Source organism: Rattus rattus, chromosome 6 (genome assembly GCF_011064425.1).
Source record: "Rattus rattus isolate New Zealand chromosome 6, Rrattus_CSIRO_v1, whole genome shotgun sequence".
Lineage (NCBI taxonomy): Eukaryota > Metazoa > Chordata > Mammalia > Rodentia > Muridae > Rattus > Rattus rattus.
The window spans coordinates 35348094-35371469 of record NC_046159.1 but is presented as its reverse complement, the minus strand read 5'-3'; the positions used below and the strand labels follow the sequence as shown (position 1 = coordinate 35371469).

Sequence of the window (23376 nt, the reverse complement as noted above, 5' to 3'; positions counted from 1 at the left end):
AAATTGTGTATGTGTTTTCGTTTGTGTGTGTGTGTGTGCGTGTGTAGTGACAATATATAATGAATACAATATAAAGCCACAAGAAAGAAAGAAATCTTGCCATTTGACGATATTGGATACAACTGGAGATTATCACACTAAACAACTTCAGTCATACTAAGAAAGATAAGTATCACAATCCTCTCATCTAGGGATCTGAGGATTTATAAGGATAGATAAAAATCAGGCATAAACAGCTACCTAGGCTGGACTAGGAGAACAAATGGAGACAGCAGATCAGAAGGAGGCAGAGAAAGGTCACGAGAGAAGATAGAGGAAAGACATAAGTCCAAACATAAATACTTACAGGAAAATATCCTTATGACATGCATTACAATGATTACATACAAGTCATTTAAAAATATTGACATATCTCTGAAAGTTATGACTGTTGCTTTTAAGCAAAGAAGAGACAGAATAAGCAATCTTATTGTGAAGAATAAATTATGTATTAAAAGTCCCTATTCATTCTTCCAAATGTGTGAGAGCAAATTTGTAAAGCTATAGATGAATATATCTGGACCCTACAGAGTCATTAATGTACCAGTCAGAGAGAAGGTGAAGAGTTACATTGCACTTCATTTAATTAGGCATTTGTGACTAGAGTTAGGAGAAACAGTGCTTATGAGGTGGACTTAAAAATTTGCTTGTGTGGCCAGGTGATTTCTGCATTGGACGGGAATTGGTCCGGCATTCTGACATCATAATTATGTATATCATAGTGTATATGGTATCTGTTCCAGGGACTCCTAAGAAATACTTTACCTCAGCTTGTTTTGCTGAATGCTGGACTTTGTTAATGTTAGGAGTTATCTGAGAATAATTAAAGACGTATGAATTCTGTCACAGATTGTAGACAATGGGGTCTGGCTCTTATCCCATCCCCTACCTCTACCTCTTAAACTAAGGACTGGGAACCTGAAGCCAGTGCTTTGAACCAGCATCGCTCCTTTGATTTCTCTAGTTATGAATTTTCTTGTGCAAACAGTCACAATATACAGAGATGCTAAGGAAACAATTATTTCCTGAGTTGTTTGGGTACAAAGGCAGGTTGTGGGGGAGAAAATGAAGAGAAGCATGTTTTCATTTATTTATTCTGTAGAGGTATGTTATCATGACTCACATTTCATTCAATATTCCTATCTCAGGGTTGATTTTTAGTTATTAGTTTAATTTATTAATGTTTTGCCTGCATGCTGACAGATTGGCAGTGGAGGAAAAAAGACATTATTAAAAATCACAGTGCATCCACCCTCCTACAGAAAAATCTCCTTGAGCAACTATGAGTGTTTTAAATGTTCCCAAGAGTTCAGTCAATGTTTTTTAGACATCTGCATGTCTAGTACCCATGGAAGCCAGCAAAGAATATTGGGTACCCTGAAACTAATGTTACATGTGATTGTGAGCTACCATCTGGGTTCTTGAAATCCAACTTACATCCTCCTGGAAAGCAGACATTGTTCTTGACCCCTCAATCTTTTCTCTACTCCTGTATATTATTAAGTAGCAGTAATAAACATCTACTACAAACTGTGTTGTTAGTAAACTCAAAGCATAGACTACATTTCCTTTCTCTAAACATCTGTTCCAATTCCTTGTGGTTTCATGTCTTAATGGGTATGTAATATATCTTTCTGATGCTCTGTAGTATGATAAGAATATCTGTAATATCTGAGACACATAAAGAACCTAAACCTTACAATGAGATCTTGGATATTCAAGAGAGTCCTTGGATTTACTGAGTAATTTTGACATAAGTTTAGTACTGGTAAGACCTTTTACTGAACCTGCACTGTTTGATAAGAAACCTGAAGATGACAGGAGCTGGATGATTCACTATAGAGGAAAATCACTATTAAAAATCAGCAGAACACCCACCTGGAAAAATATGCCCTTGAGTAACACTGAGTGTTTTAAGTATACCCAAGTTTTTAATCAATTCCACTCACTTAGTGAAAACCAGAAAATGTCACTGTAGTCCAAAATAGGCCTTCAAGTGTGTTTAGAGAGAAGGGTGCTCTATGATTTAAATGGAGAGTGGTGGCTGCTGAACTATTGTAATACATTTGAAAATGTTTCAAGGATGCTTCTTAGGACCTCTTACAGTTTAATACTCCAGGTCTAGACCTCCTTTACACTCTCTGTTTTCTTGTGCAAGTGGATACTTGGGAAATACTTTATAGCCATAGCGGAATCCAACGTGATCTATTTAATAAGCTCCTCTTGGGTCACTATGGGAATTTGCAGATGTTGTAACATTGTTGGGAAGTCAGTGTGATGAGGAAAATATTTCACAAAAGCTAAACTTGGAAGAACTGTATCTATCACATGTCTTGACTCTATCAGCCTGAAGTAATTTTAGGTCTGTGGGTCAACCATATCAGTTTTATTTTTTTATTGTCTTTGCCATAATTTGAATTCTGTAGTTTTCAAATGTCTTTGCAGCCCAATTTTCTAAGGCTTGTTTATTACTACCTTAGGCTCAACATAACCAAGCATAAACATTAAAAGCAAGAGAATAACTCGTGCTTTTCATCATACATACCGTCTCAGCTGTTCTGTTTTCTGCATCCCCATCAATGAAGGTTTAGAAGTATTGTGGTCGGTTCCATTTGGCTTACCTCCAACACATACAGTAGATAACATAGCTCTCACAGTGTGTCTTACACATTGTCCTCAGGACTTCTTTCACTCCTTCTTCTTTTATATTCTAGTCATAAAGCTGAAGATTACTGGTGGTTCACAGCAAAGATCAAGCAGCTTATTTCCCAGGAATGCTTGCTCCTAACATGTTTAATACCAGAGAGTGTTGTTCTTGTACATAGAATATACTAAGCTCTCATGAATCAAGAAACTTCCCCCATGGTCATCCTAGTGAGTATTTCATAATTGAGTCCTGTGATACTGTTTAAGGACTTCCTTTTATGTCAGTGAGATGTTGATCAGGTACAGAAACTTATTACTGAGCCGGATCCTGGAGGTTAATTCTGAGACAAACAATATAGAAGGATTGACTCCTGCAAGTTCTCTTTCTACCAATGGCATGAATGCTATGGCAGGTGTGAAACACACACACACACACACACACACACACACAAATCAGTGTAATGTATTGACAAGCCTACATCTTAGTATATCCTAATGCAAATCTTTTCACAATAACTCTGTTTCCTGACCTATCCACAAAACGACAAAACGCTTGGACCTTCATCCCCCACTCCCATCTAACCCATTTCTCAAAACCACACTTATTCATAACTTTCATTTCTTTCTAATTATTCAAAAAACTTATTTTATATTTCCATCAAATCCACACTCAATTTTTATCCTATGCCAGAACACTCTTTATACATTTAAGGTGTTCTTAGATGCTGTGAAAAATATACTCCAGAATATGTAAATTTACACACATAGTATATGCACACATTTATGATGAGGAATGCAGGAACCTAGACTCTTTATTGTATGACTAGCCTATCACTCAAATCATAATCCTCAGATCAACAGCATCAGTATCACCTGGGAACTTGGCTAATGTGCTAAAGGGGCTTCATCCCAGATGTACTGATGATAGATGCCGGTGCTAAAGTCTATGTGTTCCTGACTAGCTGATTCTACATTTAAGAATCACTTCCCTTGCCTATCTTAGCCTGCTGTATTCAGCCTGTGGACATGAAAAAAAAAGAATGTTGGCTAGATAGACAAGTATGCTTTTTGAAGATAGTAAGAAAAAAACTGTCCACCACTTCCATTCTGTATTTCATCCCTACCTTTAATTAAGTGGACTTATCCTCATGTAAGAATATGTGTCATATGGTCCCAGTGGTCCATTCAAAGTTTAAAAGACAACTCGAGCCCTTTTCCTTTAAGGAAGTGTCTTTCCCCCTGGAGACTTTTGTATTCCTCAGGCTCAGAATGCAGTCTGACAAGCTCATAGAGTCCATGTCTATACTTCTGTCACTTGGTTGCTTGGACTGAACATTTTTATTGCTCTCTGCTTCTTGCTGTGGCTTGATTTTTCTTCTTTGTGTTACTTGGCTGTGGCTTGACATAAATTTCTTTCTCTACTCATTAAGGACCAGCCATTGCAAACATGGAGTTTCAGGTTGCTATAACATGTCAGCTTATTTGACATCAGTATAAAGTAGCCCAGAGGATGGATTTATCATGCAGAATTCAAAAGCTAAAGGAGAGTCGTTTTTCAAGCACAGTGGAGAAAGAACTGGTCTCCTCCACATGTGTTCTGCACTGATGTTCATTATTGCTCAAGGTCTAGAGGTGTCCAAGGAGGAGACAGTTTCTTTTTAACTCCTGAGGTTTAAGTGGAGGAAACATGATAAGCCTGTTTTATTTAGTAAGTGTGCACTGCTTAGTCACACATATTTCTCTTGTGGAGGACCTGAGTTTTCTTCCCAACACTGAAGTCCAGTAACTCACAACTGCCTGCATTTTCAGTTCAGGAACTATAGTGCCCTCTTATGGCCTCTATAAACACTGTACTCTCATACACACACACACACACACACACACACACACACACACACACACACACACACACACACACACACACACACACACAGAGAGAGAGAGAGAGAGAGAGAGAGAGATGAGAGAAGAGAGACTAACACGAAGAGATACACACAAACACAGACAACTCCCCTCACACACATCCATGACTAATGAACCAAAGCTTTAAATTTAATTATCTTGTCCACATATTTAATCATCTTATTGTTTAATAGAGTAGACTCTTAGTCCACCTGTGCTATGAAGGAATGGCCATTCAGAACCTGCCCCACCTGGGGATTCAGTATATATATATATATATATATATATATATATATATATATCTCCACCAAAACTAGACAGGAGCCTGATATAGCCATCTCATGAGAGGCTCAGCCCGAACATGGCAAATAAAGAGGCGAATACTAGCAGCAAACCATTGAACTGAGAATAGGTTCCCTATTGGAGGAGTTAGAGAAAGGATTGAAGGAGCTGAAGGAGTTTGCAACCCCATAAGAGCAACGATACCAACCAACCAGAGCTCCCAGGGATTAAACCACTACCCAAAGACTACACATGGACAGATCCATGACTCCAGCTGCATATGTAGCAGAAAATGGCCTTGTTTGGCACCAATGGTGGGAGAATCCTTGTTCTTCTGCAAGTTGGCCCCCACAGTGTAGGGAAATGTCAGGGCGGGGTGGTGGGAAGGGAGTGTGGTTGGGGAGGAACACCCTTATAAAAGAAGGGAACTGAGATAGGATAGGGGGTTATGGGTGGGAAGCCAGGAAAGGGAGCAACATTTGAAATGCAAATAAAGAATATCCAACAAAAAAAAAAGATAAAAGATAGAAGATCAAGATATTGAGTCCTTGGACTACATGGTACAATCTTTTCAAAAGAACAACAGAAATAGGAGGAGAAAGAGAAAGAAAGGAAAATGTATATGTATCTTGCCCAGTTGTTTCTGAAACCCATCCACTTAAGAAGTAGAAAATTCTCCCTGTGTTAACTACAGTTTTCCTCAGGTCCACTATTTGGTACCACTTAACTCACTAATCACCGCAGTAAGAAAGTGTTTTTTCTAATTCCTTGAATTTTCTGGAATTCATATTTGGAATAAGAAAAAAAATACTTCACACAACCCATCTCTATTGTGTCTATATTTTGTATAGACACAAGAATATGACTTCTTCCTTATTGCCACTAGAAAGCCACAGAAAAATATTTCTGGGCAAAAATTTTGAAAGAGGAGTCTTCCTGGTTCTGTTTCCCCCAGCTTGTTCAATGCACTCAACAGATAGCATAAAAAGAAAGGAAGAAAAGAAATTACAGGATTTAGTCACTCTATATGAAACTGTTCAGAACTGTTGACCCTTGTATGACTTCTCAAAGCAAATTAAATGCCGTTTTGTATTGTTTCAAGGTTTACCAATCTCCCTTAGGTGTGTGAACTGCTTTCCCAGGACATCATGCCTTGTGTTGCTTCCTGAAAGGACTTAGCTGACGATATTCTTGAGTTTTCTGAGTTATAGTATCTAAGTCCTGCAGCCAACAGCAGTGAATAATTATGTGCTCTTTTCCTTTAGCTTTTTTGATTTCTTTTTAGTAGATTTTGAAATACACCAAACTAGCATGTGTTGATGCTGTTGTGAGGTAACAGGCTTTCCCTGATGTTCTCCTATTTCAAAACACCTCACCAAAGACCCACAGTCACTTCAGCTGTGGTATGTGAATGAAATAATAGGATATTTCATTTTGTCAAGAGCATATAGTACAAAGCAATAGAGAGCAATATAAAATTCAAGAGGCATTTACCATCTGTATGAGTTCAGAACAATGTCCTATCACTGAAGAAAAATAACGTCATCTATTCCTTTATAAATTGTTTCCTTGGCAATATACCATACAAAATAATTCATTTCATTTTGGCATTATATATACATATATGTCATATTTTACATTTTTAAATTTTATGTTATATGTATCAGTGTTTTGTCTGCATGTATGCATGTGCTCCATGTGCATGCTTGGTGCTGTTGGAGGTCTAAAGAGGGCTTCATACGCTTTGGAATTGGAGATACAGATGGTTGTAAGACATCATAAGGCCTATGACAACCAAACTCAGGTCCTCTGCAAAAACAACAAGAACTTATAACCACTCCAGCACACACGTTTGTAATGTACTTTGATCCTACCCATTACCATTACCTTTTCTTGTTTCCTGCTCACTTTTGTCTTTTCTTTCCCCAATAAGTTTCCCTTCTTCCTTTAGGCATCTTTGTTTTCATGGTAGGCAACCAAATGAGTACAGTTAGAGTTGATGAGAAAAGCACAAGTAGAACATTATTTATAGAATCATAAGAAATTTAAAGTGAATATACCGCTGAAGACATTTCTTTGCTTCTCCTAGCACCTCTTTAAGTTTCCAGTATATCTTTGTGTTTATCACAAAACGACCAATACCTGCAACAAGTGATTTCAATATTCTCTAAGAAGCCAAAATTTACTCAAAGTCCAGAGCTCATAAAATTTCTCTCTTCTATTTTTTAACATTTTTATTGGATATTTTATTTATTTACATGGCAAATATTATCCCCTTTTAAAATTTCCCTCCAGAAATCCCTGTCCCATCATCCTGCCTGCTTCTGTGAGGGTGCTCCCCACCACCCACCCACTCCAGACTTCCCTGCCCTGGCATTCCCTATACTGAGGCATTGAACCTTTACAGACCAAGGGCCTCTCCTCCTATTGATGCCTGATAATGCCATTCTCTGCTACAGATGCTGCTGGAGCCATGGGTCTGTCCATGTGTACTCTTTGATTGGTTTAGTCCCTGAAATCTCTAGGTGGGGGGTATGGTTGGTTGATATTGCTGTTCTTCCTATAGGATTGCAAACCCCTTCAGCTCCTTCAGTCCTTTCTCTAACTCTTCCACTGTGGACCGTGTTCTCAGTCCAATTGTTGGCTGGGAGCATCCACCTCTGTATTTGTCAGGTTGTGGCACAGCCTCTGAGGAGACAGCTATATCAGGCTCCTGTCAGCAAGCACTTCTTGACATCCAATGTAGTATCTAGGTTTGTTATCTGTATATGAGATGGATTCTATAGGTGGGGCAGTCTCTGGATGGCCTTTGCTTCAGTCTCTGCTCCATACTTTGTCTCCATATTTCCTCCCTTGAGCATTTTGTTCCCCCTTATAAGAAGGTCTGAAGCATCCACACTTTGGGCTTCCTTCTTAAGCTTCATGTAGTCTGTGAAATGTATTTTCCATATTATAAGCTTTGGGGCTAATATTCACTTATGAGTGAGTGAATACCATGTGTGTTCTTCTGTGACTGGGTTAGTTCACTCAGGATGATATTTTCTAATTCCATCCATTTGCCTAAGAATTTGATGTAGTCCTTGTTTTTAATAGGTGAGTAGTACTCCATTGTGTAAATGTACCACATTTCCTGTATCCATTCTGTTTAGGGCATCTGGGTTCTTTCCAGCTTCTGGCTATTATAAATAAGACTGCTATGAAAATAGTGGAGCATGTGTCCTTGTTATATGTTGGAGCATCTTTTGGGTATACTTCTTTATAGTCTTATTGCACGTGGCATCATTAGAGAAAGGCAATGTTTCTTCCTCCCAGTTGTCACTGGCGATCAGAGTAGGCTTAAGGCAGTCACGAAATGATCATGCTAAAGCCATTTGCTAGCCACAGGCTCTGTACTCTCAGAAATTTACTGAGTATCTTATTCTTCAAGAAAAAAGAAGACACACTGAGTCAATTCGCTTAACCTCGCATCATCACAGAATATGATATCCATGTTCTTAGAACCCTATATTTGAATAAATCAATTTGAGCAAGTATCCATATGACTAGGATACCCTCTGCCTTTCTATACATGTTTACATTATAGGAAATTTAATCCTGCCTCCTCCATGCTCCCACACCAGCCCCTCCATCCCTCTTCCTCCCATGATTATTTTGTTTCCCTTGCTTAGCTTTCTATCACATTTTTAATTGGGTTATTTAAGTTTATTGAGTCTAACTACTTGAATTCTTTATATATTTTGGATATTAACCCTGTATCAGATGTAGGGCTAGTGAAGATCTTTGCCCAATTTGTATGTTGCCATTTTGTCCTAATGAGGGTGTCATTTGCCTTACAAAAGCTTTTCAGTTTCATTAGGTCCTGTTTGTCAATTGTTGACCTTAGAACCTGAGCCATTGGTGTTTTGTTCAGGACATTTTCCCCCTGTGACAATGTGTTGGAGGCTGTTTCCCACTGTCTCTTCTACTAGACTCAGTGTATCTGATATTGTGGGTCGGTCCTTGATCCACTTGGACTTGAGCTTTGTACAAGGACATAAGAATGGATCAATTTTCACTCTTCCACAAGGAGACTGCCAGTTATACCAGGACTATTAGTTGAAGATGCTTTCCTTTTCCCACTGTATAGTGTTGACTTCTTTCTCACTTATCAAGTGTCTATAGATGTGTGGGTTTATATGGGCTGATCCTTGGCCCCTGGAACATATGTAACAGAGGACTACCTTGTGTAACCTCAGTGAGAGATTATGCACCTAATTTCTTTAGAGATTATGGGGTTGTGGGGGTGAGTGAATGCACCCTATCAGAGGTAAAGGGAGGGAGGAGGGATGAAAAAACTCTTGGATGGGGAACCTGGAAGGGGAGGAGCATGGGAATGTAAATTGTATTATTGGAATATAAATAAATAAGACAATTAAAAAGATCTTCAAGTCAGACAGCATTCATTTTTAAATTTAATTTTATTATTTTTTCAGTTATTTACATCCTCTTACTGCTCTCCTCCTGGTCACCCCCTCCAACAATCCTTCCCCCACTTCCACCTCCCTTCTCCTTTGAGTGAGTGGGGCCTCCCAGGTTATCCTCCTACACTAGCACTTCAAGTCTAGCCTCTTTCTTTCCTTCTTTACTCTCTCAGTCTTTCCCTTCTTTTTCCCCCTCTCATGAGAGCCTCCATTTTAAATACCACATTTTTTCATTCATTTTGAATGGCCACGTCCATCTAATGTTTAATTCCTTTTCTAGTTTTTCTGACATTGTGTTTATCCTGTGTATCTTGTATCAACCCAAGCGTCTGTTCCTAGCATTCCCTTTAGATAATTTCTGTTATTAGTTAGAACACACAGGGACTGGGGTCAAAATCTCCCAGTATGTAAACAAACTATCTTATCTTACGCACTTGTGGTACTTTCTTATCTGTCTCCTAACTTAAGATTATGTTTGATATTTCAAATAGAACATTCAAGTCTACAAGGGATAAATACATGCTTTTGGTGTCTGCCTTTAATTTTTGAATATCTGTTATAGGTTTTGAGGATTTCCTATACACATATGATGTGATTTGATCCCTATGCCCCTTATTATTTGCCCTTATTTTGTGTTTTCTTTTTTAAACCCATTGAGTGCAATTAGGACTATTATTATATTCTTGAGTGTAGGACCACCTAGAGAACCATGGGTAACCACTTAAACACCAAATCCTTAAATAAAACTGGATGTCTCCAGCATCCAACAACTGTGAGCTTTACTCATCTTGAAAGGAGACCTGGGTACCACCTCCCCTCCACATGCTGAGATTTTTATTGACTTACTCTTACACAGCTCTTGCACACCAAAGTTTTTTATACATAGTAAGCAAATGATTCATCCCTAATCTACAATTCCTAACTTTATATTAAATTTTTAAAATAGTCCTATGGGCAAGTGAGAAGGCTCAGCGGGCAAAAATAATTGCTGTATAATCTCAGTTACCTGACTTTGATTCTAAATAGCAATGTAAGGTAGATGGAGATAACTGACTCCATAAAATAGAAACAGTATCATTGCTTTACATGAAGATATTGCTGAATAAATGGTGAAACTCTAAGGCAAAGAAGGAAGCTGTGAAGATCAGTTTAAACTTTTTAATGCACACCACAGCACGTTCTCATCTAGAGATATATTCTAGTTGTGGGTGGCTATTCTAGTTTGTCAACTTGACTACATCTGACTTTAACTTAAACCCAAGTGATTGGATACAGCTGTGAAAGATGTTATCTTAACTAAATAATTGAAAATAGGAAGACCTACATTTTTTTAAAGAATTCATTAACCTTTTTATTGAATATTTTTTATTTACATTTCAAATGTTATCACCTTTCCTAGTTTCCCATCCAGAAACTCCCTATTCCATCTCCCCTCCCCCTTCTTCTATGAAGGTTTCCCCTACCCACCCACTGCCTCCCACCTCCCTTCCCTGACATTCCCTTACACTGGAAGGTTGAACCTTGGCAGGATGAAGGGCTTCTCCTCCCACTGGGGTCCAACAAGGCCATCCTCTGCTACATATGCAGTTGGAGCCATGGGTTTGTCCATGTGTAATCTTTGGATCGTGGTTCAGTCCCTGGGAGATCTGGTTGGTTGGCATTGTTGTTCTTATAGAGTTTCAAGCCCCTTCAGCTCATTCAATCCTTTCTCTAACTCCTCCAATAGGGACCCTGTTCTCAGGTCAATGGTTTACTGTGAACATCTACCTCTGTATTTGTCATGCCCAATTTACTTAAGACCAAAGTATATGTAATGATGTAAGAAAGAACAATAAAGTTATATATTTAATTTCATATATCATTGAAAATAAAAATATAACTCTGATAGTCCTAGCTTCTATCCCCATTCTTCTTTACACGTTCATGACATTACCACTTGAGAAAGACTCTACAATCATTAATTGTCAACCTCTTTGGGAAATGAGTTAATGCTGTATTTGGTTGATTGATTGGTTTTTGGCTTTTGTTTTCTTTAGCTATCTTTGCCTGCCAAGTGTGTTCTTATCCCATTCGTTGTTTTCCCAAGTTAGTGTGTGTTGCTGAGGAAGGACCTGTCACTTCAAATAGGAATGCTATTGCTTGGCTGTGGAGCAATATTAGATCATATAATTTTAATCTCTTTTTCCAGTATTTAAATCACATTATGTGAAATTTAACTTTAAAATTCTTTGAAATATTTAAATTATAGTTTCTATACATCATGGGGCCATGAGTGCTGTCATGTCACCTGAATATTACATTGTTTCCTGAACTAATGCTTAGAGTTTTATGATATCATGTAATCTTACCAGTTAATACATCTGGAGATGAACACATAACATATAGGGCCCTATGAACTATTCATCACTTAAACTAACACCACAAAGGGTCATGTACAGAAAGTATCAATCTCTATTCAATAAAAAAAGTCATGGTAGACTTTGGGAAATCCAGAAACTTAAAACTTCCTCTTTATCTATGCTGCGAGCTTTTTGTTTTTTTATAACTACTTTAGGTTTGTATGTCGTAGTATCAATGCATAAATGTATCTTTTCTCTGCATAAAATTAAGAAGTGTATTATTTATTTTCTTAAATATCATCCCCTCTTCAGCTTCTTCCAACTTTTCCATAATTCAACCAGAGTGATCACCAGTGTGACCATTGGTTGGGTGTATATATCTGCATCTGACTCTTTCAGCTGCTTGTTGGGCCTTTTGGAGGGCAGTCATGATAGGTCCCTTTATGTGAAAACCCCATTGCCTCAGTAATGGTGTCCAGTCTTGGGGCCTCCCCTTGAGCTGGATCTCTCTTTGGGCCTGTCACTGGAACTTCTTTTCCTTAGGCTCTTCTCCATTTTTGTCCCTGCAGTTTTTTCAAACTGGAAGAATTATGGGTCAGAGTTTTTGACTATGGGATGGCAACCCCATCCCTCATTTGATTCCCTGTCTTTCTGCTGGAGGTGAACTCTACAAGTTCCCTGTCCCTACTATAGGGCATTTCATCTAAGGTCCCTCCCTTTGAGTTCTGGGATTCTCTCACTTACCAAGCCTTTGGTACATTCTGGAGGGTCGGGATATTTTTAAGAATAATTTCTCCAAGTAACCAATAATAATATATGATATTGACCATGACTAAAGTTCTTCTAGAGAACCCTATCAAGCTAGTTTTTTTAAAGTTTGTCAGTGAAGTAACGTGTCAATGGTTTTAATAAACCTTACGTATCTTCCATAAAGCTAAATGATCATCACATGTTTTCTTATCCTTCATTATCTGTGAGTAAACATAATGCATCATGATTTAATTGTGTATGATTCATTCAGCTCAATTTTTATTCAATAATATAACAGCATGTATTTGTTCTTTTACTCATTGTAAGGAAAGCATTTTTAATCCCTCATTATTTTGCCTTTTGAATACATACATGAGAACAGTTTAGTGTAATTCCCACAAAATACGTCATATAGTCCACGGTAACTGACTACACCTAATTGATTGTCAACATATTGTACAAGAATGGCTGCCTTGGACCCAGACCTTCAGCCCTCCTTGGCCATGATACCTGGTTCTTCTCAGACAAGGGAACTACTCATTTCCCAGCACAGTGGTTATCTCCTTCCTCTTCCCCCCTTGGTCCCTTGTCTGGAATCCTAAAAGGCCTGCCTCTTTCTCCCTGCACAGCTATTGGCAACTTTATTTACCAATCAAAACCAACTCAGGGCAGGGACGCTCAGCATCTTAGTGGGATTCTCTTGAAATTTTGCAGATCCAATTAACATAATACAAGTGTTAGACAAAACTACAATAGGCCCATTTGCTGATTGTTAGTACCATTTTCTGGTTCTGTTTCCTACTCAGAAAGTCCTTGCTTTAGCATATTTACTAAATGGACATGGTATCAAACTGTCCTCTAAATATGTGTCTCTCTATCCATAAGTTAATATAGTGCTTAGAAACCCACTAGTCATAGGCAAGGGAATAGAATTTGTGGAGTGCTCAAGCTCTAATGGAGCATCTGCATCATATCATCTCACTTAAGACCAATGGCCAAGAGGAGCAGAAATTTTGTAAGATCTACCGATCAAGGAAGACCAGAGTGAAACAATATTTTTGGAGATGATATAAACAGTGACTCATAATTTCAGAGAAGCTGCCATTGTCTGTACAAAACTTGGTGGTGAACAAGCCAATCGATATTCCAGCATAGAGAGGATAAGGACTCCCAATTACAGCTGAAGTGATATGACAGTGATATGACAGTGATATGACAGTTGATGATTCTGGGGAATAGAAATTCAGTCTTCATTAAAGTATGGACCACAAATGAGCTTAATTGGCTATTAAATTAAAAAGTAAAACAAACAGAAACACAAACTCAGGAGGGTATACTGGATGGTTTTGTATCAAATGGATAGAAGCTAGAGTTATCAGAGAGGAAGGGCTTTGGGTGAGGAAATGCCTCCATGAGGTCCAGCCATAAGGCATTTTCTCAATTAAGGGTCAGTAAGGGAGGACACAGCCCACTGAAGGTGGTCCCTTCTCTGGACTGGTGGTTTGGGGTTCTATAAAAAAGCAGGGTGAGTAAGCCAGGGCAATAAGCCATTTAGCAGCACTCCTCCATGGTTTCTGCATCAGTTCTTGCTACCAGTTTACTGTTTAGTTCTTGTCCTGTGTTCCTTTGATGATGAACAGCAATGTGGAAGTATAAGCTGAGTAAATCCTTTCCTCCCTCACTTGATTTTTTGGTCATGGAGTGAAATGCAGAATGGAAAAGTACAGGTTAAATCTAAAACATTTTGTAGGGTAATTAATGTGATCACAGCATATTTTGTACATGTACAAAATTCTCAAAGAATTAACTGAAATATTACAGTAACACAGTAAAAAATGTTTCTCTATCCACCCTAAACTTCATCAGTCATCAAGATGTTGTTTTCTATATAGGTTGCATATCATATACTATATTATTAATGCTATTTGAAATATAAAACTCTCTGATGCTACTTTCTGTTATTTTTTGTGTTATATTTTTTTAATGAGGAGTGAAGTTATTCTATTTGTAGAAATGGAAGGAACTCACATTGAAGTTATTCTGTTTCCACTGGACAAAGAGTCTCCTCTGTCTCCCTTAAGAAGATTTTTACAATTAACCGCTATATATTGATGTAGCACATTTGGAGAGAGTATTACCTTCACTGTTTCTGCCTTAGGCTATGTTGAAGTCTGTCATCAGCTTTTGTGTATATTTTTGAGACTCAGACTATACCCACTGGCAGGAATTCCTTGAAGATACCACAGACTTGAATGCAGACTGTTACCCTAAAACAGATCACTTTTTTTAAATTAAGAGTTTATAAAAATTTTGTAATTACATATCAATGTCATCTATTCAATGTGTACATTATGTCTGAAAATACATCAACTCTTTAATTTCCACTGTTTTATTCCTAGAAATGCTAATGATCTGAGACTTCAGTCATTTGAGGTTTCTGGTAAACACGTTTACCTGAATGTTGGTGACTGATAATTGATCAGTGGTTAGTGAAGGTATAAGGCCCTACTTCCTTTGTTCTGATCTAAACAGTGTTCATGAATCTTCACTCTGAGTTGATTCCATCTCAAAAAGTAATATTGCTTATGGATAAGAAACAATTATTCACCTGTTAATATTTTACTATGAGATTTCAGAAATGTAAATACTTCTCCAAGCTTCCCATTTCATCCAAGTCACTATACTGTTTTTATATACTCAACTGCTTTCTCCAATGAGGTAATGAACCCTTCAAGTCACCCATGATTGGTGGAGACAGCGACTTCCTCACTATGGATGATGTAGATTTTGAAAACTGCTTCCTGGGAAATATGCATGTTCTATATGGCATCTATCTATGTTATTGGTTTCTTTTTTTTAATGCAATATACAAACTTTATTTAACAAAACAGGTAAAGTAAAAGAGGCATTTATATTAAGAAAAAACTACAAGAAAATTTATCTTTAACAACTTAAAATAACCCTACTTGCAGTTGCATTTAACCAAGCTCTGTTGCTGTGAAGAATACAGCTCATGCACAGGTATGGATGAAAGATTTGTACATTTTTGAAGTATTCACTGAATACTACCTTATATGCACATATACATTAAATTTGAAAAAGATTATTAGATGATCCCAGCTGTATTTCATTTTTGTTGTTCTTTTGGAAGAGGCTGTCTAAAGAGAAGAATATGTGGTTCTGGCTCATGGATCATGTAATGAACCCATCCTAGATTCTGTTGAACACCAAATCTTCTCCACTCCTCTTCGGACATCAGATGAGTTTTGGGTACTTGTTTAGAAAGTGCTCTGGGTAACATGACATGCCGGTACTCGTAGTGCTCATTGAAGTACTTGTCTGAGTAGTAGATCTGCTTGTGGACCATCCTGCCAGCGCGCGAAGGAAAAAACAGGGGCAAGGAAACAGGGCACAAGGAGCTCCACGTCCGCCTAAGGCCTGGGTTTGAGTTGTTACTGGTTTCTAATGAGTCTCACCACTATTGGTAAAGACACCAAGCCATTTCAACAATTGACAATGGACTTCAGTTTTTCAATGCACCAGCTCTGTGTTAACTACTGACAAGAAAATCTGTATGTTTTTCTTTAAAGATAAGCCATGTATTGGCATTTCCTTGATAGCCGTGAACATTCACAATAGCATTAGTTTCCAGGACAAAAATATCTTCTATGTGTTTGAATTTTGCCATATGTTTTAGAGATTTCTCTTCCTTATTTCACCTACTGTTTTCAAACAGCCCACACTTGTTAAATGCCTATTGTTTCGACTTGAATGGCAGTGTTGTTTAATGAAGTCTTAAAGTTTAAAGGCAATCCCCAGGTTCTTTCAAACATTTTATTTTTTCTGCAGCTTCCTCATCTCTCTTAGCTTAAAATAAATTAAAAGTTAGTTGCTCTGGTTTGGGCTGCCAGATAGTTTTGGGACAAATTTGTTCTATACCATAAGAGTTTCTTCCCATCATCTGAAAGGGGGCTTCAATCTTTCAAGTCATCATGTGCCTTTTAGTGCACTTCTAGTGCCTTTTGGTATCATTTTTAAATGTTATTTTTAATTAAACATAGATTCTTTTCTCATATAGTACATTACAACAACAGTTTGCTTCCCCTCTACTCCTCCTGGGTACCCCTGTACCTAGATTCTCCCACAGTTTACTCGCAATCTCTTCCTTCCTCAGAAAAGATCCAGCCTTGAAGAGATGATGGCCAAACAAGACAAAACAAGATAGAGTAAGGCAAGGTGAAAGCTATTATATCTGGGCAAGGCAAGGCAATGCAACAGGAGAAAATGAGTTCAACTGCAGACAAAAGTTGGAGAAATGCCCACTCCTACTGTTATGGATCTCACAAATGAACAAGCTTACAAACATAACATACAGCAGAGGAGTTGGTGCATGCCCTGTATTTTCTTCTTCAGTTTCTGTGAGTCATAAATAGGTGATAGATTGGGCCACGTTCTCCTGGTGTCCTCAATCCCCTCTGACTCTTACAATTTTTTGTCCCCCTCTTCCAGAGGGAATTCCTGATCTCTGAGGGGAGGAATGCAAGAAAGACCTCAACTTGAAATTTTAATCTTACAGTCCTTCATATTACTGAAATTAAAAAACAACGGTTCTAGTCAATGATTCTTTTTCAACATCTTTATAATTCTTGTTAAAGAGTGACATTAATTAGTGTATAAAGGTTGTGAAAATGGTGTTTTCTCATTGATTTCTAAAGTTAAGCCTATGTAGATGTTATTAAAAACACTCTTTCTTTAATATAACCATAGTCACAAATTATCTATACAATAGCCCTAAATCTTTCTCTGCCATGGAATATTCTTATAAAGCATTAAAGCATTAGTTTCTTCTATACAGGGAAGGAACAGAAGATTGAGGGAGATAGAATTCTGTGTTATACTAGCTACAACATATATGTAACACACAGAAGAATCCTTCTCACCTCATAGGAGATTTTCATTTAAAAGTACTGTATTATCAAAAGACAACAGTAACAGATTTGCATGCAATCAAAATAAATTTAGTTAGGACTTTATCTGATGCATTAAAATGTCTGATTATATTATGCTATTAAATAATGGGGCAGGGGAACATCATAAAGGGACACTAAAAACTGCCAGAGAACTAAAGAGTACATTGCCCCTACTTATTCAATATAGTACTCGAAATCCTAGCCAGAGCAATCAGACAACAAAAGGAGGTCAAAGGAAACAAATTGGAAAGGAAGAAGTCAATATATCACTATATGCAGAGATATGATAGTTTACTTAAGTGACCCCAAAAGTTCCACTAGAGAACTACTAAATCTGATAAACAACTTCAATATAAAATTAACTCAAACAAATCAGTAGCCTTCTTCTACTCAAATGATAAAAAGGATGAGAAAGAAATTAGGGAAATGGCACCCTTCACAATAGACACAAATAATATAAAATGCTTCAGTGTGACTTCAACCAAGCAAGTGAAAGATCTGTATGACAAGAACTTCATGTCTCTGAAGAAAGAAATTGAAGATGATCTCAGAAGATAAAAAGACCTCCCAAGCTCATCGATTGTCAGGATTAATATAGTAAAAATGGCCATTTTGCCAAAAGCAATCTACAGACTCAATGCAATTCCATCAAAATTCCAATTGAATTCTTCATAGTGATAGAAAGAGCAATTTGAAAATTCATTTGGAATAACAAAAAACCCAGGAGAGGGAAAACTATACTCAACTATAAAAGGACTTCTGGAGGAGTCACCATCCCTGACATCAAGCAGTATTACAGAACAATAGTGATAAAAAACTGTATGGTACTGGTACAAAGACAGGCAGATTGATCAGTGGAATAGAACTGAATTCACAGAAATGAACCCACACACCTATGGTCACTTGATCTTTAACAAAGGAGTTAAAACCATCCAATAGAAAAAAGACAGCATTTTCAACAAATGGTGCTAGTTCAACTGGAAGTCAGCATGTAGAAGAATGCAAATCAATCCATTCTTATTGCCCTATACAAAGCTTAAGTGGATCAAGAACTTCCACATCAAACCAGATACACTCAAACTAATAGAAGAAAAAGTGAGGTAGAGTCTTGAACACATGGGCACTGAAAATGTCCTGAGCCAAACAGCAATGGCTTAAGCAATAAGATCAAGAATCAACAAATAGGACATCATAAAACTGCAAAACTTCTGTAAGGCAAAGGACACTGATATTAGGACAAAACGGCAACCAATAGATTAGAGAAAGAACTTTACCAATCCTACATCTGATAGAGGGCTAATATCCAAAATATACAAAGAACACAAGAAGATAGACTCCAGAGGGCCAAATAATGCTATAAAAATGGGGTACAGAGCTAAACAAAGAATTCTCAGCTAAGAAATATCAAATGGTTCAGAAGCACCTAAAGAAATGTTCATCATCCTTAGTCATCAGGGAAATGCAAATTCTACCTCACACCAGTCAGAATGGCTAAGATAAAAAGCTCAGGTGACAGCAGATGCTGGCGAGGATGTGGAGGAAGAAGAACACTCCTCCATTGTTCGTGGGATTGCAAACTAGTACAACCACTCTGGAAATCAGCCTGGAGTTTCCTCAGAAAATTGGACATTCCACTACCTGATGATCCATCTATACTTCTCCTGGGCATATACGCAAAAGATGTTCCAACATGCAACAAACACACATGCTCCACTATGTACATAGCAGCCTTATTTAAAATAGCCAGAAGCTGGAAAGAATCCAGATGCCCTTCAACCTAGTAATGGATTCAAAAAATGTGATTCATCTACACAATGGAGTACTACTCAGCTATCAAAAAGAATGAGTTCATGAAATTCATAGGTAAATGGATTGAACTAGAAAATATCATCCTGAGTGAGGTAACCCTATCACAGAAAAACACACATGGTATGCATTCACTGATAAGTGGATATTAGCCCAAAAGCTTGAATTACCCACAATGCAATCCACAGACCACATGAAGCTCAAGAAGAAGGATGACCAAAATGTGGATGCTTCACTCCTTCTTAAAAGGGGAAGCAAAAATATCCAAATGAGGGTATGTGGAGGCAAAGTTTAAAGCAGAGACTGAAAAAATGGCCATTTAGAGCCTGTCCCACATTTACAGCCACAAAAACTAGATAAGATCGATTTAGCTAAGAAGTGTATGCTGACAGGAACCAGATAGAGATCTCTTCTGAGAGACACAACCAGAACATGTCAAATGTGGAGGTGAATACTAGCAGCAAACCACTGAACTGAGAATGGGACCCCCATTGGGGGGAATTAGAGAAAGAGCCAAAGGGGCTTGCAACCCCATAAGAACAACACTGCCAACCAACCAGAGCTCCCAGGGATTAAACCACTACATGAAGGGTGAACATGGACTGATGCATGACTCCAGCAGGGAATAACATTTGAAATGTAAATAAAGAAATATATCCAATTAAAAATTAAAAAAATAATAACAACAGTGCATTGTGATAGGAAATTTACCATTTTGGAGGGAGAGTAGAAGATTATGATTGGACATTTTTACACCACATTGTGCAAAATAGGGAATGTAGATCATTTTTGTGGGATACGGGAACATTGTGATGAAACAGTAGACCACTGTAATTGGACAGTGTACCACTGAAATGGAGGAAAAATATTGCTTCATAATTATGGGATCATGGGATATTATGATATGGGAGTAAATTGTTATGAAACACCAGTGAACCATTGTATAGAACAAGGGTCATTGTGATGGTAAGGGAGCATCGTGATGACACAGTTAAAGTGGCTCGTTTTGATGAGACAATGGACCATTTGATAGGACAGGAGATCACTGTGGTAGGGAATAGGACAGTGGACCCTAGAGATGGGATGTAGAAATATTGTGGTGTGATAATGAACAATTTGGTTAGGACAGCGGAACCTTGGGATTTGGGATAGGAGAGCAGAGCACTGAGCTAGAACAGTGGATCTTTGTAATGCATTAGGGTATAATTTTGATAGATCAATAAACAATTTTAAATTGTGATTTAACAATGGATTGCTGTGATGTGGCAGTGGAATACTGTGATAGGTCAGTGGATCATTGTTATAGAAAAGTAGATAATTGTGGTGGGAAAGTAGATGATTTTGATGAGACAGTAAATAATTGTGATGTTACACTTGACTACTGTGACAGTCCATTATGATATGATAATAAATCATTGATATAAGACAGTGGATCATGAATACAGGACATTTGACCTTTTATGACAAGTAATAGGAAAGTGGAGCATTGCAATAAAATGATGGAATTTTGAGGGTATTTTGAACCATTTTAATGAAACAGTATGTCATTGTGAAGAGATAGTGTACTATTATGACTATATAGTGAAGACTGTGATGGGAAGATGGGTTATTTCAATAGGAATTTGACCCAAGGATAGGGGAACACTGTCTTGGAACAATGGAACAATGTGATAGGGTATAGGAGTATAAACCATAATTAAGGAAAAGTGGTCATTGTGGTGGGAAATGGATTATTGTATGGGACTGCAGACTATTGCAAAGAGAGCATGAAAATTGCAATGGAAGAGTAGATTAATTGAATTCAACAATGAAGCATTGTGATGGAAAACTACACCATTGTGACAGAACAGTGAACCACTGTGATAATTTATATCATTGTAATAGTACAGTGGATCATTGTAAGTGAGATTAGGATAGAGGAATATCATGATGCGACATTAGCACCTTAAATTGGGACAGAAAAACACTATGATTATATAGCAAGACATTGTTATGGGACAGTGGGCTATTGTAAAAGGGAAAGGACATTGAAGCATTATTAAGGGAAAATGGTGCAATGAACTGTTACAGTGGTTCACCATAATATGACTATGCAAGTTTCAGACAGGACAATTGATGATTGTGATAGGTAACTTTGGAATATTTAGATAGAACAGTGAACCATTGTAATGAAGATGTCATAGTGAGGAGACAGTGAATAATTAAGATCGAACAATGGGTTAATTTAATAGAAAAGTGAGGCTCATGATAGGACAGAAAACAACTATGATTGAATCGATGAATTTTGTGAGAGGGAATAAGAGAATGGATCATTGTGATGAAACAGAGAAATATATTTAAGGACAGTGGTCCATGTGATATTATAGTAGAATATTCTATGTGAGAATGGACCATTGTGATTGAACAGTGTCCCACTGTGATAGGGTTAAGGAAAATGACGAGACCATTAATCCTTATGAGAGAACATGGAGTCATTAAAATGGAAAAGTGAATTATGATGATCGTGATATAGTATGGTACAATGTACCATTGTTTGTGACAGTAGACCATTGTGATGGGACAGTGGGCCATTGTGATAAGATAATGGACCATTGTGTTAGAACAGTGAGTTGTGATGGAACAGTGAGTTATTTTGATGGGACAGTGGAAAATTGTCATGTGACAGTGAACAATAATGAAGGGACAGTGAGCCATTGTGATTGGATGGTAGACAATTCTGATGAGCTTATGAATCTTCATGATGGGATTATTAAGCCATTCAGGTAGGACAGTAAAACATTTTGGTCATCATTTTAACAGGTCATTGTGATGGTTTCATGGAGAATTATGTTGAGACAGTAATTCATTGTGATACTACAGTGAATCATTTTTATGGGACAGTTGACCTTTTAATGGGATAGTGAAGCATTGTGATGAGACAATGTACCACTGTAATGAAACAATAGATTATTATGATAGAACAATAAATCTTGGTGATAGAACAGTAGATAATAATGATAGGACAGTGGACCATTGTAATAGGGCATTGGAACATTTTGTGGGACAATGGAACACTTTGATAGAACAGTGGTCATTGTGATGGGTTAGTGGGACATTATTATTGGACTGTGAAATTTTTGATGAGACAATGGGACATTGTGATCAGACAGTAGATAATTTTGGTGGGAAAGGATTTTATTGTGATTGGATATTGAACATTTTGATAGGAAAATTCCCCATGGTGATTGAGAATTGAATCATTTTGATTTGGCAGCGAATATTTGTGATAAACAATAGAATAATTTATGATTATTATGAGATAATCATTGGTAGGTGGAATAAGACAATAGACCACCAAAATTAAGCAGGACAATATAGTAATGGATCAATGAACCATTGTTATAAGATAGTTAACCACTGTTATGGAGCAATGGAACATTATGATAAGACAGTGGGTCATAAGGATTAACAGTGGATCATTGTAATTTGACAGTAGAAAACTATGATGTCTCAGTCATAAATTGCAAAGAGACAGTTGTCAATCATGATTCATCAGTTGATTTTTGTGATTAATCCATGAATCTTTGTGGTGTTGCTTTGAACATTCTGATAAGAGAGTGGAGCATTTTGGGGCCATGGATCATTGTTATGGTATAATGAACATTGTGATATGACAGTAGGCCATTCTGGTGGAAGAATGGAATACTGTGAAGGGAAGGCAGACCATTGTAAAACTACAATATATCAGCCAAATGGTACGGTTGATCCTTGTTAGAAGGCATATGAACTTGGACCCTGGTGATAGGGGATAATATTATGACATATAATTAGAGGGGAAATGGTGAATTGTCACAGGAAAATGAATCATGGATGTCAGAAAATGGATCATTTTGATGGGACACTGGACTTTTGTGATAGGACAGTAGATGACTGTGAGAGGGAATAAAGCAGTAAGATACTTATCAATGAGTACATACCATGTGTGTTTTTCTGTGACTGGATTACCTCACTCAGGATGATATTTTCCAGTTCTATCCATCTGCCTATGAATTTCATAAAGTTATTGTTTCTGATAGCTGAGTAATATTCCATTGTGTAGATGTACCACATTTTCTGTATCCATTCCTCTGTTGAAGGGCATCTGGGTTCTTTCCAGCTTCTGGCTATTATAAATAAGGCTGCTATGAACATAGTGGAGCACGT

General features: G+C 37.5%; 2 protein-coding genes across 4 annotated transcripts in view; one reads left to right on the top strand and one right to left on the bottom strand.

Annotated features, from left to right (window-relative positions):
- Grm7 (glutamate metabotropic receptor 7) overlaps positions 1–23376 on the top strand; it is an 808808-nt gene that overhangs the window by 454029 nt on the left and 331403 nt on the right. The window lies entirely within an intron of this gene.
- On the bottom strand, positions 15434–15854 carry LOC116903434 (cyclin-dependent kinases regulatory subunit 2-like). The gene has a single exon (XM_032905987.1). The coding sequence runs from the start codon at positions 15783–15785 to the stop codon at positions 15546–15548; it is 240 nt and encodes a 79-aa protein (XP_032761878.1). The 5' UTR covers positions 15786–15854; the 3' UTR covers positions 15434–15545.